General features: G+C 42.1%; 1 protein-coding gene across 3 annotated transcripts in view; it reads left to right on the top strand.

Annotated features, from left to right (window-relative positions):
* Window positions 1-14,401, top strand: part of znf609a (zinc finger protein 609a) — a 78,340-nt gene that overhangs the window by 30,054 nt on the left and 33,885 nt on the right. Inside the window, exon 1 of one of the 3 annotated variants that reach the window (XM_057329375.1) lies at window positions 2,764-4,777. The exons of 1 other annotated variant lie outside the window; for it this stretch is intronic. In XM_057329375.1, the coding sequence (XP_057185358.1) occupies window positions 4,529-4,777 (249 nt within the window). In that variant the 5' untranslated portion in view covers window positions 2,764-4,528. Of the gene's footprint in view, window positions 1-2,763; window positions 4,778-4,798; window positions 5,609-14,401 lie in introns of those variants that run through there. One more of the 3 variants, XM_057329377.1, reaches the window with a different exon arrangement.

The following is a 14,401-nucleotide window of genomic DNA, read 5'->3' as shown; positions in this document are numbered from 1 at the left end:
TCTCTCTCTCTCTCTCTCTCTCTCTCTCTCTCTCTCTCTCTCTCTCTCTCTGCGCTGGTTGCTAGTTGATCGTTTCTCGAGTCATGTTCGGTAAAATTTATTCGGCCATTTCACATATTCGGCCGAATACCGAACATGCGTTTTTTGCTATTTTCGGCCGAATATATTCGGTGGCCGAACATTCGGTGCATCCCTAATGCATATGCAATATTAAAACAAACCTCAGTTTTTATACTGCATTTACACAAGATTACTTACATTAAGGTAAACATTAAGGTAACTGTATATTAAAATAATAAATGCAACAGATAGATTTTTCTTTAGTTTAATTGGGGCTTTTTAAACCTAATAGAGTTATCTATCCAAGACATACACATTGCTAGTCATACAGTTAGTATGATAGTTTTCTAGCACATAGATTTCAGATAGGCCTATATAAAATAGGTACTGTAAACCCCATCCTGTCCTCCCATTTATTTGACCCCATTACAGTTATAAAAGCATTAATGGTTAATAAGGACACTTGACTGAATTAGCATTGACGCTAACAAATTAATACGCAAACAGGGACGTTTAATTTAATGTAACCTTTAACTTAACATATGCTACAACATTCATAATGCAAACGCGAACAGAATTTGAAACTTACCAGTAGAACTTGTTCAAATAAATCCGGATGTTTCCTCCTTTCTCCACAAAACTCTGTTCGTTTTCTTCGTGATACGACTTTAATCTGAAGTATTTCTGTGCGCATCTCTTGTGGATCAGGGCCGCGTTTATCTGCTCATCACGTCTTATTGAGTCTATAAAAAATTTCCGACTGACAACCTGTCAGACAGAGCATCAGTACCCGGTACATCGGTGCTACCGGGTCTTATGAAAATTACGTACCGCCAACTTTTTTATTTTTAGGTACCGACTTGGACCCGAATTACTATGACTTTTGACTACTTTACTGCTGAGGTTGTCTTTTGTGTACATTTTAAAGGTGGTTGTATTGATAACTCTGTCATGTTGTCATTAAGCCTCTTTAACAGTCTGTTATTCAGTGACGTTTCTCACGTCAGGTAAAATCTCTTCTGTTTATATTTACGGTTGACGCTGAAGCGGCCTGGAGTTTTCTTACCGTCTGTATTGATTTTAGCAGTCTGGATTTCTAACTCGATATGTAGATGCAATCGCTACGAGTGGATTGAATCTGCTCTCTGAGTCCAGTGTTGTAACCCTGTTGCTATGTTTATTACCTCATCGCATGGAGATCCAGGAAATCCTCTCTGAGGGATAAAGGGTTGATCTGGATGTCAAATGTTTAGTATTGGGAGAATTTTCCAACATCTGGATTTCCGCTTGACTGAAAAGTGGCTGTAGGTTTACACCCTTGTTTAGCTGTTGTTATTGGCTCAAGATGGGGATTAGTTGCCGGTGTAGACTATAGCTCAGTAGATTTGTTGGATAGCTAGCAAATTAAGACAACAAAATAGTTTAGTTTAGTTTAGTTTAATTAAGTGTAATTTGCAAAAGGAAGCATCATTACTATCGCTCATACAATGAATTAAATTAAAATTTCCTTCAATTTTTGTATTTGATTTTGACTTTTATTTTGGTGTTTGGATGTAAGTTCGGCTTAGTCAATTTAGTTTGGGAATTGTTGGTAAATCATGACCTTTCTGCTGATTGTTTACTTTGTAGCCGTGTTCCTCATGGATCTTAAACGTTTGGCTTTAGATTCATAATCCTTGTAGACACTTTAAGCTTTTCTTCTGACTGATCTTTGCAGCTGTTTTTGTTTCCTAGAATCTTATCAAAACACTCCAGCTTTGGCGTAATGGCCGATACATTATGCTTATTTTAAACCTTGCCGGCTGAAGCTCCACAGTAACAGCATGCAGTATTTCTGTACCGATCTGTCAGCCCACACGGCTGGCTCGCTGCGCTTCATTTTAAGGATGCTGACAGGAATACAGATTGATTCATCGTTTCTCTATTTTCCCTTCCTGTTAGAGAGTTTATCTCTTGGTAGTAAATAGCCGACTTATTCTTTCTCTTCTTAGCAGTTCTTAACAGATTTGATTATTTGGAGAAATCGTGATCCCTGACGCAGTCTCTGTCAGAAGGCTTTCTGTGGTTTGGACGGATGTAGTTTTGGCGTAATCCCGGCTGACATGCCAACAACAGGATTAGCTTCTCATTTATCGGTCTGCAGCCTGTCTGTCTCTCTTCTGCAGTCTGTCGACACTTGAGTGTCTTCTTGTGAAAAATTCATGTTTGGCTGCTTGTTTTGCCTGTGCGTAATTGCTACATCCTCACCAATAAGTCCACATGGAGACAAACATGAGGAAGTGGGAACCAGTGAATCGTGATGGTTTCTCTCTCTCCCCTCCCTCTGTCTGCCTGTCTGTGTTTTACTGCTATGTGATTCATCCATTAACTCTCAAATAAGTCATTTTTCTTTTTCAGTTTAGTACTGTTTGCCGAGTCAAGCATCGTTAATATTATTGCTCAAACGCTAAGGTTAGTGATCTGAAACCAACCCCAAACCCAGAGTAATAAAAGTCTGTGTGTTAAGGACCGTTCACACCAAGAATTATAACTATAAAGATAACTGGTGATAAATATATTAGCAATAATTTTACAGATTTCAGATTTCTTCCAAAGCGACTTCGCAATGAGAGAGCTTTTAGCATTTTGTCAATGAGCTATAAGCGATAATGTTTAATGCGTGTTTTGTTTAAAGAGTACTTTCCTCAATATTTTTAAGGGCTTATTTTGGTTTATGGAGTGTCCGACAACAAGTTTATGTACATACATGATGTAAAAATACTATTATTTCGTAATAATAAGCAGTTTTTATTACCTTACTTCTTGACTGACTCTCAAATGATTCGTTCCGCTATTCATCTGTGTAATCTCCGTCTTTCCGCCAGCGTAGTCTTATCTGATTGGTCAGATAGTGTAGTCTGCTGTGATTGGTCAGATGGTCTAGTCTGCTGTGATTGGTCAAATGGTCTAGTCTGCTGTGATTGGTCAAATGGTCTAGTCTGCTGTGATTGGTCAAACGCGTGTCGCAAATGGACCGCCTGTCATTACTGCTGTATTACGGTTTGCAGGTGGTTGGATATTAACAGTGTATAGAGAGAGATGGCGTCGATTTTTCCTTACCAGTTCGAGCCCGAGTCTGACGAATCATTCTTTAATCCTTATACAGATGCCAGTAAGAAAAAGGACTGTTTTAGACACTTCTCTTGTAACAGTTAGTTATCACGGCATACATTGTACGGTGTAGGTATCTTCAGATGTTATTATAACTATAGTACACCACGCAGTTCTTGAAATAAAGACTTTGCGAGTTAATATGGTTGAACACTTACATTAACGCAACGAGTTTATAGCTAACGTTAGGTAAACAAACAGTAACAACCCCAAAAATAACGGTAACGTTAGCTAAACACAGACATGAGATAACGTCACACAAATTTAATTTTAAGTAAAGACAAAAATAAAGAGTCACACTTACAGGTTGTGATTCGGTGGAGCTTACAGGTCCAAATAAAGTTGGTATTGCAACATCTTTTAAGGAAAGACGTTTAATGTATCCTGCAGTAAAGGCGCCAAGATTGATGAAGCAATCTTCTGTAAAATGACGCGCGCAAAGTAAAACGTTCGGTTTATACTCCTTTGGTGTCGTTTGAAAAATAAATAGTAACCATTTTTTCCTCAGAAGTTCTTCCTTTGGTAGTGAAAATAAGACTGACTTAGTTTCACTACATAGAACACAGCTTCTCTTAGACATGATGCACACGTCACGAACGAGCTAGTACAGTGTTTGGGGAGGAGAGAGTTAAGTTTTCGCAGTCAGTAGGCGGGGATTTTTCTAGTGACGTAGGTACATTGTGGTTAAAGATTCGGACAGGTCATGGCTTGTTCGCGTGATTCAGAGTCGATTACCTTTTTTATAAGCTAATAACTTTGTTATTCGTTCACCTTCGGATTTACAACTTGGCAGATTGCTTACATTCAAACACGGCAAAATTAAACACTTCATGAAATGTATTTTTTATGATCTCGAGGAATGTACTCTTTAAATGTACAAATTTAACTGAACGATCTTAATTGAATGTCAATGATTTATGGTTCATCACTTGGGGGAAAAATCATTTTGAAAGTGATGCCAACCATATCATTTCTCTATAATTTTATCATCGTTGTGAAAATCTTTATAGTTCTCATTCTTGATGCATAACAGCAGTGAGCAATACCGTCAAAATAAATCCAGCATAAAAATACAGTTTCAGGCACTGAGAATTGTTTATATTTGTTGTGTTCATTCCTGTTGCTCAAGGTTGTGGGACAATCCCAGCGAACACGCTTACACATAAAATGTAGACCTTGAAGTCGCTTTAAATAATAGCATTTGCCAAATGTGTAAAACGTAAGAAATGTAAATGTAAAAATGAAGATTAGATGAAACCAGTGTAAGAACATGGCCAGGTAAAATGGCCAGGTAAAAGCTGTGACAGCCATCAGGCAAATGAGAAACAAAGCTCTTTCATTGGAGCCCTTCTCCCTCCCTCTGACTCTTTCTCTCCATTCCCATCTCATCTGCTCGCCCTGTCTCTTAGCACGCTGTAAGTGTGTGTGGGGGGGGTGGGGTGCAGCTGCCCTGCGTTGTCAACCAGCGCATTTCCAGCGCGTTTGGTTCTATGTGTGCTGGGGGAGGGGAGAGTCGTGCAGCTCCAGCGCAAGAGAGGAGGGAACAGACGGCAGATCCATGCGGCTGGTAGGAAATGCAGTTTTTATTGCGGAGGTGCTGTTAGGTTTTCTCTTCCTTGAAGTTAACGTGTTGAGATCCTTTTGATTGTGCACATGCACGCTCATCCATGGGAAGGGCAAACATGTTGAATTCAGTTGGAAGTCCACCAAGTTCTGAATGACATTTATATACCTACATATACGTGTGCGTGTGTATAAATATATGAAATGTTGTATAGCACACAAGAAGTATTCACACGAGCTCATTCACGTGTCGGTTCCGTGATACGTAACCTCTCTTTTCTCAACTGAGTTCATTCCACAGTTGACGGAGTCCAGGAAGCCCGTACTCCATTAGAACAAAGCTCTTCCAGTTGGGAGGGATTGAGGGGTCTGTCTTTTCCCTGGAATTCCTCTTGGTTTTGGGTCTCTCCCTCATCCTTTTTCTCTCACGCTGCATCGAGGTTCCACGTCTTTTCTTTCCTGTTCGTGACGATAGGTTTCTGACCACACTGTAAATCACTGCCGGTGTTTACACGAGCCTCCGCTGCGACTCGTGACCTCCTCTCATCTGTTTCTTTCCGTGACTCGAGTTTTTCTTCTCTAGTTCCTCCCTTTTCTCTCACCCCTGATGTAAGTTTGGCACAGAGCCTCGACTCTCTTGAACGGAGAGGCTGTTAAACTCGCTCACCGCACAATTTGTGAAAGCTGCCTCTGGGTATTTTAGGCCCCTGGTTTAGCGAGCCTGGAAACGCCCATGCTGTCCCGTCTCGAGCTCAGACTGAGAGAGAAAGACTCGCCTGAGCTGCAGTTATGAATGCAAAGGACATCCAGACAGCAAACACAGGAGGCCGGGAGGGTAAGAACTGCACGTCCATGCTCGCTGCCATGTTTTATAAAAGCTTAAGTCAGCAGGAATCCGGATACTCTGAGCGGCTTTTGAACGTGAAACCATTAAGTGAAACTGTTTCGATTAAATATCATTAAATTCTTAACTATGTTTCTATGCAGATTCATCAACGCAGAGGAGAAAGGACAAGCCCAGCTTTGTATGAATGCAAATAGGCACGACGCTTACAAATCGTGTGGTTTTTCATGTTTTTGTTTTGTGTGGGAAGTGGAATGCCATGTACATTGTGACGCCGCAAAAATCAGCCAGTCTGTCTACTTCGCAGGCTTACTAACATTACTCTCCAAGAGGGTAGATGGCTTTGTGCGATTTAGCGTTTGTCCCGCTATTATGAGCCATTTTCTTTTCCAGTGTAGATTGGATATAATATAAACTTGGCAGAATATATTGAAAATGAACGTTCCATCTGGTGCAGAACCAAGGGGTCGTTCACACAGGATGCATTTTTGCATTCTCAACAAAACAGTTGATGATCATACACGTGTGCCAGAATGATTAAAAATAGACGTAGACAAGAATGTACACCGCTAGATTGGAGAACCTGCAGTCAACAACGTTCTGTTGTGTTCGGTTGCTCCAGTTGGAACCGAATCAGGGCAGAAGTACAAGGTCTCTGTATTCTGTAGATGGTTTTTGTTTTGGCACGACCCAAAAAACTGGCCATGTAGTCACAGTTGTTATTCTGGTTAGTTAGGTTACAAATACTCAAGCTGACATCTTTGTTTTAGTATCGCAGAAAGATTTATCTTAGATCTTTTTTTGTGATTAAAATCTCATCATTTTATAAGACCGGACTTTTTTTTGGTGAAAAAAATAAGTTTTAAAGAATCAAAATGTCCTTTTTCGTGAGCTTTAGAGGAAACCACAGTCTCTATAAATGGGTCAAGACAGAGGAACTTTGTGAGTCAATCCGTTGATTGTGTGCTGAATCTGCATTGAAAAGAGAACATGAGCATATCTGTTTCACGCTCCGTGTCTTTGTGCTTTTGTGGGATTGTGTGCCACTCCCCTCACTAGTTCACACTGCTCCTGTGTGTAAACAGCCTGGTGTTAACCGAGGTCAGGACTGCACAAAACCACAATGCTTTATTCATCTGCTAGCTTTACCCTCTCTCTCTCTCGTCCTCTGCAGTCCAGTCCATCACATGCGAGCGTGTTGGATGAGCTTCATTTGGCCTCGTGTTTCTCTTTTGAGAGAGTAGAAAGTGAAGCCAGATGCATAACAGTCCAACTGCTTGTTTTTCTTTTTATAATTAGTTTAGAATTAAGTGAGTTTGAGCTCAGTTGTGAGCTTTTCTCAAAGGTAAAAGAATAAAAAGTAAGTTGGTTGTAAATGGTTTTGGCTTTTGTGTAGAAAGGTCTGTAGTTTACATGACAGCGGTGTCCTAGATTGAATGACTTCGTCTGCTTTGGCAGTGTACGGTTTGCACATTTGACTGAATTTGGTTGCGTTTCCTCTGCTTTCCCTCCAGAAACCAAATTTGACATCAGTTTATTTATCATAGAACAATCGGCGCTAATATAAGGAGGATGTCACACTTAATGCTTGGCTTAAATCCAAGCTATTTTTACGTAAATCCACTGCCTTAAAACCGCTGGGGGTTCGTGGGTCGTCATCTCTTATATGCAGACTCGTCTCATGCAAAGAAAATCAAATTTAATTTGAGATTATATCCAGCAATTGTGTTAAGATATTGTTTGCCCAAAGACACCATGTTAATTGCCTTCTAATAAGCATCGGATTGAGCCGCTTTTGTGCATTAGAAGCGTTCCCGTTGAACTGACAGCTGGACGCTTTGCCCGTCATTGCCCGTGTTCTCATTTACAGTACATATACCGCACGGCGGTAATGAGCTCGCCTGGTGTCATTTTCCCCTCGGCTTCTGCTGGATCTGTCCGGTTGGGTGAGTGACTGTGGAAAAACGTTGCTTTCTCTTAGACAGGTACATTGACAGGTGCGCTGTCAGGCTAACGGTCATCCGGCGAGGCATCGCATCGCTCTGTCGGTCTCGGTCTGATGAGGTCGGATTCGTAGAGAGAGCTGCTGTAATGAGATTACCCCGCTGCCACAGTCTGAAAGGGAATAAAAGAGACTTCTTTGGAGAGCTAAGAGCGCTTTGCTGTGGCCTTCTAGCTTTAGGTATGCACACTTGGCAGTTTGTCCTCGATGAGATGGCTCTTTCCACAGAAATGATGAATGTGCTAGAGACTGGCTCTGGGGACTGCGAACACCCATCGAGAGTTTTAAGAATATTGTTTAACCTCGATGGACAGATCGTGTTCCAGGAATCTGTTACAGTCGTCAATTTGATTGCTATAGAATGCATTTAACAGACTTTATCCAATATGATCTACCAGTTGAGCTACAGAAACCGTGCGTATGTGTGCGTGCTGGAGAGCCTGGCGTACAGAAAACAACAGAGACATGCCTTTTTAATGTCGCTTGTTAAAAATGCATCAGGCATAAATGTTTAAAAGCATGTGCCAGCTCGGTTTAGACTTTACTACACCTCTCACCTCATTTCTTCTGACAGAACCCAAACTTTACAGCCAGACAAACAGAAAGTTTGGAGAGATGCTCAGTGAGAGAGCTTTGTTTACACCACTTTGGTAGTTTTACTATTGGTAGGTAGGTTGCTTGAGACGTCTTTCGCTGTTTATTTAAAGATTCTTTCTGGCAGTCTTGTGTGTGTTTAATAGATACACAATCATTAAATGTGCTCCTGGATGTGTCTGTGTCATTAAACCCCATGTGTTGTTTTTCAGGTATTTAGCTATAAACATGTCAACAGTTTAACTCACTTGAAGTTACCGTAATGGTTACCTTGAATGCAGCGTGTGTTGTGTAATTCACTAGACATGTTTGAGTTCACATACTTGTGTAGGATTTGTTTTAGGGCTCTTTGCCAAATGTTCTTGAGCCGTTTATCCCAGAGTTCTTAGCAGCTCTGAGCTCATGGGGTCAAACATCTGTGCTTCCTCACGGCCCTGCGAGCGAGACTAAATGACTTGTCCGAGTCAGTCTGATGTGTTGTTCTCTTTACACCCGTTAAAGCAGATTATTAGACCTCCAGGCCACACACAGACAAACTCACAAACAGGGCTGAAGGTGCCAGAGGTCTTCCTCTTTTACCCTGGCTTGTGTTTACTAAGGGTGCTCTGATTGATCGGTCGACGATCATCATCGGCCAATAATCACTTTAAATAGCTTGATCGGCGATCTCTATAACAGTCGATCAAATGACACAAAACATGTATACTAGGGATGCACGAAAAATTGTCATTTTTAATGTTATCGGTATCGGCAGATAATCAAATTTAGGCCGATATATTATAGCTGATAAATCATAAATCATTTCCCGCATTTAAATGGGGTTGTCACTCCCGAAAGTTTGCAGTTTGTAGTACGTGTTTGTTTTATTCTGTTGTTTCTCATAATTATTAAAACAGGAAAGCTATATATGTTATACTCTAAGCTGTTCCTATGGCTGCTATCATTTATGTTTACTTTCTAAAAAGGGAGAGGAATATGTTTTTTGCAAGTTGTTGTCAATTTATGATTCCTTTTCATCTTTCAATTCATTAGGTAATATACACTGTTCTTTGAAATTGTGGAATAAATAATTCTACATGATAAATAGAAGGTTTCATATAGATACTGTGATCGGTAATCGGTCATCGTATCGGCCGATGCTGGTTCTAACGATCAGTGATTGGCCTCAAAAATCCTGATCATAGCACCCTTACACTGGGTTCACACCAAACGCGAATTAAGCGTTTTGCGCGAGTAAATTACATACAAAGAGAATGCAAAGAGGCGTACAGATGCGAACTCACGGCAGGCGGTGCGAATGACGCAAATCGGGCGGTGCGATTGCCGAAAAAACGCGTCAATATCGTCTTCCGCAAATGTTGAAAATATTTGTCATTTTTCGTCACTCACGTGATAACAAACATTTCCCGCGAGTAATATAGAGCGTGGAACGTGATTGTTCGCGTTTGTTGTGAACCCAGCATTAGTGTTTATTTGGGCTCTCGTGGGATTGTGCTTCTGGCTCTGTGGAACTAGCCGTTATGCTCACCAGTTTCACTGTTTCCTCCAGCCATACTGAAATATGTTATAGTGTTCCTGTGGGTTTTGGAAATGTAATTGCGATGTAAAAGTGAGGCCTTCATGTTTTACTCATGCTCTAGAACCTGTAGGAAGAGGTCATTTTAATGTTAGAGATTTCTTTGCTTTCACACTGCATTTTAAGGATTTCGTTATTAAGTTCAGGTATTAACTTGAGCCAACGAGACAATAATGCGAAGCTGATTCTGGCGCTTAGAAACAAACTCCTTGAGGAGGTTTTCACCTGGTTTTGAACTTTTCATTTGATGTGTCAGCGACCTCTTTTTTTCTTCTCTCTGGTTTGTGTGTCTCATTTCTGACAGTTTGTTGGTTAACCTGCTAGTTGCTCTGCGTGTTGCAGCCTTGCATTTGAAAGCATTGTACTAATGAAGTGTTTGTTTTTCTTGGCACATGAAGAACTTTCAGTTTGACTGTTGTGTTGCACAGATCTCGAAATCTCAGTTTCACGTTTCGCGTTCCTCTGAAATCGCTCTCTCTCTCTCTCTCAGCTCTGACTAATTGTCCTTGTATTCGTAGGGTCCTGAAGGTGCAGTTGGGGGATTTATGAGGTGTTAGCGTGAAGGGCAATCCGGCCTTCTGTGTTAGAGAATGTGAACCGTGTTTCAGTTGCAGCCAGTGCTGGCCGGATTGTGGAATGTGTTTTCAGTCGGAAACCTGCAAGCTTTACACCCTCGACTGTGAAACGCGCTGACACTCTTATGTTTGTTTCTCAAGAAAAACACATCGAAACAAGAAAGCCACAGCTTTGAGAAGATTTGTCACAGCCTGGTCGAGCTCGAGAAAAGCCGTATGTCTGATTGAGTGGGAATCTGTTTGTTGTTTGTTGAGCCCCATGTGATTGACGTTAACCTTCCCCTCGCTTTCCCCACCCGTCCCTCGTCTCTTCATTCTGTTTCCTCGACCTCTCCACTCTGCCTACTCAACTGCTTTGCGATAAGGATTTTGCCTTCTAGAGAAATTGAACAAGGAGTGCTTTGGTTCACGCCGCCCTGCACCGACAGCAGCTTTGGACACAAAACGGGCATGTGTTCTCTGCCAGGGGACCTGATGGCATTTCTGGGCCTCTGCGTGTCTGTGGATTAGCGCCTTGGAATCTGCCTTCCTGGAAGCAGCTTGTCAGACGGACCCCGCCAGCGGTACCTTGTCACATGCCTGGCCATCCATCACTAGACAATCTATCGGGCCATTGTGAAGAGCGCCCTGTTCCGAAATGGCATGAAAATGCAGATGCGTGCTCAATGTTTCAATGTTTTACCAGGGGCAAATGGACTCTTGGTGCAGCCATGGATCGGAGCTTATATCAAATGTCCGTCGGGTATTTGTAACTATGGTTACCGTCAGACGGAGACGAGATTCAGAGAGTGGAGGTGAACAAAGGATCACTGGATGCTCTAGCTCTTAATTCAGTCATGCAGAACTGCATCAGAAGATTGTGTATACTGTAAGCCAATAAATCTGAGGTTAGATTTTCTCTAGAGTCTCTGATGTGCTCAAGATTTGTAAACCAGCATTTACTATTTTTTCAACATTTAGTGAAAGTGACCTATTAGTCAGATATGGTGACCCATACCCGAAATGTGACCTCTGCATTTAACCCATCCAGTGAGTAGTGAACACACGCACAGCAAGTGTCACCACACGTACACCCGGAGCAGTGGGCAGCTATCACTGCTGCGCCCGGGGAGCAAGTAGGGGTAAGGTGCCTTGCTCAAGGGCACCTCAGTTGTTACCCGCCGGCCCTGAGAATCGAACCGGCAACCTTCTGGTCATGAGTCCGACTCTCTAACTCTCTTCTGTGGAACACAGAAGAAGATATTTTGAAGACGGCGGGAGCATTCTCAAAATATTTAATATTTGGTTGAACTTTTCCTTTAAATGTAAAAGAGTTGCGTACGCTTGTTATAAAAGGATTCACTTTCATGTTTTCATCCATCTTTTGTTAAAGGTTCAGCTGCCTGTGGGGACTATTTATTACTCTCATAATGCAGCAACAAAAAGCACAAATGGATTTTGACTCTCAGAAATACTCTGTTGCTCTAGGAAGTTCCAAACACATGACCTCAAATCTTCTCCAGCTCTCAGCATGGGCCTCAGGCCAGGAAGAAAAGGGAGGGTTTCAACCCACAAGTCACCACAAAGCTGCTTCCACCTTGGGCTAGAAAAGCAAATATTCCCACATCTTTCCCCCTGCGTGTGTTCTGAAATACCAGAAGATCTGCCTCCCTCACCATTCTTCACGTTCCTGCATTTCATCAGACGCTGCAGGTTGGTTCGAGCTGTATTTGTTCTTATTAGATGATCAGAGAGCCCTGCGGATCAAACCACAATCATTTTTCCTCCTAGTCCTGGCTGAGTAAAGGTGCTGAGCTGCGTGAAATAGGCCACCTGGCATTATTTGTCCCTAAATTAATTTGTCCCATGTGTGGTCTTCTACGTCAGCACTGTTTTTGACGCTCTCAACGCCGCCGGTGTCTGAATTCCCCGAGTGTTTCCATGAGACTTGGCCAGCACATATTTTCCTCTTGCGTTCTTCACCGTCTTTCCTTCTGTCTGGATTGATTGACCTCTCTCGCTCGCTCTCTCTCCTGAAGTGCATGCCTGCAGGCTGTCCTCCAGAGTACACTTTAGGACTTTTCCACTCAGCCTGACAGGAATCCGCAACAAAGTCCTTGTCGTGATCCAGATAGCATGTGTTGGTATTCATGCCCCGTTTTCTCTCCGGATGCTTCTGAGATGGGATCAGCGTGCTGGTAATTCAGATTCGAGACTGTCCCTGTGCGAACCCTTTTGACAACCGGTCAAAATAAATCCTGTTTTTCATCAAAATCCTGCGGATAAGCCCGTCTCTGCGGTCCCAGCTCGGTAATGATGATGTTTGGACACAAGTACACATGATGCAATTGGCTGGCTGATTCATTGTGAAGAAGAAAAGCTGCGATGGATTAATGTTTTATCGGTTCTCATCTGGAGGAGCAGGCTGAAGGAGTAGTTCCCCATTGGTTGTTAATTATCGGAAGGACAGAGATATTAGAGAATCTTCCCTGACAGTGTTACTGTTAAAAAGAGAGCTAATGAGTGAGAATATTCCTGAGGGATAAAGGGGGATGGACTAAAAGAATAATATGGTTTCTGTTTCATCCCCTGTTCTGGAAAGGTCTTTGCAAGGTCCCCAAAGGACAGTAGAGCTTCATTTAAATTCATTAAAGTGTTGCCATCTTCTCGATTTCTTGACTGTGTACGAAGTGCAGGTTAATGCTTGGAGACCGTAACGGTGTGTTTTCTATTTTGTGTTTGTGTGTGTGAAATGACAAATAAGGTTTGGTTGTGGGTTGGCTGCAGTTGTCAACAGTTAAAATGTGTTAAAATACTGAAATGTTCATGTCTGTTCACCTTGTGGTTCACTATCTTGGAGCAGATATCCCCTAGTCACGGAACAACAGCTTGTGTCAAATTAAACTGGGTTTTTTGTAATCTGACATTAGTTATACTATGTATTTATCTTAAATCATCATATTTCTCCTGGTAATGCACATACACGAACACGTTCTAAAGCAAAAATGGTCTCTGCATTGGCTTCTTTTTTCTTGACCAACTAACAACAGGGGGTGCAACAAATACTGACCCTTTGGATCCGGAAAGGCCACATCAAAGTCCTCAAATATGTTCTGAAGGCAAGCCAGACTCTCTCTCTCTCTCTCTCTCTCTCTCTCTCTCTCTCTCTCTCTCTCTCCTCTCACTCTCCTCACTATCTCGCCACCACTCGCCACCTTCTCTCTTCTCTCCTCGCATTCTCTCTCTCTCTCTCTCTCTCTCTCTCTCTCTCTCTCTCTCTCTCTGTCTCTCTCTCTCTCTGTCTCTCTCTCTCTCTCTCTCTCTCTGTAATCTATAGCTCACTCCTTCACTAAGAGCAAGAAGGCATTCTGCGTTCTCATTTCCTTTTGTCTCTCTGCCCTGCAGATTGATCCCTTGGCTTTGGATGAAATGGCAGAGTTGCCGAGTCCTCCGATAAACCTATTTTTCTCATAAAGAGACGCCGCACGGGAGGAAATTGGTTTTCTCTGAGCAGTCTGAGTAGTCAGTGACTCATGGTTGAGCCGTAGACCGACATCCAGAATTCTGTTAATTATGACCTTGAACATTTCAGAATGCCTGCTGTTTGACTGTCTGCTCTGGAATCCTGTTTATCCAATTATAAGCTCAAGCGGACCGGAGGTTTAAGCAACCACTGACCAAACCAAACAACATCTTGAGCTTCTTGACCTGGTCAGTCTAGATCTTTGTTTCAAGGTCTGCAGAGGTTGGAATTGCCTCCTGGTTTTCTTTTGTAATGCGTGCTTGAAATCTCTTGAGTTTATTGTGTCCTTCTTCATTGTTCGCACCATCCTGAGATGTTTTGTTGTCAAATCTAGAATAGCATGGGCTTGCTGTGTCCTGAAGACTGGAATCTCTCTTTCTACCCCCACCCTGCATTGCTCTCTGACCCTCTTTTTGCCCCTTCTCCTTCTTTCCTCCCCCTCATTTAGTTTTATTTGAGCATTAACAGATTAAGTGCTTCAATTGAAGAGGTCATCAAACTGAAGAGTGTAAAAGAAAGATTTTTTCATTATCTC

The sequence above is a fragment of the Triplophysa rosa genome, linkage group LG3 (assembly GCF_024868665.1).
Source record: "Triplophysa rosa linkage group LG3, Trosa_1v2, whole genome shotgun sequence".
In the NCBI taxonomy this organism is placed as follows: Eukaryota; Metazoa; Chordata; class Actinopteri; order Cypriniformes; family Nemacheilidae; genus Triplophysa; species Triplophysa rosa.
Note: the sequence above shows the minus strand (reverse complement) of the source record. Positions and strands in the feature narration are given on the sequence as shown.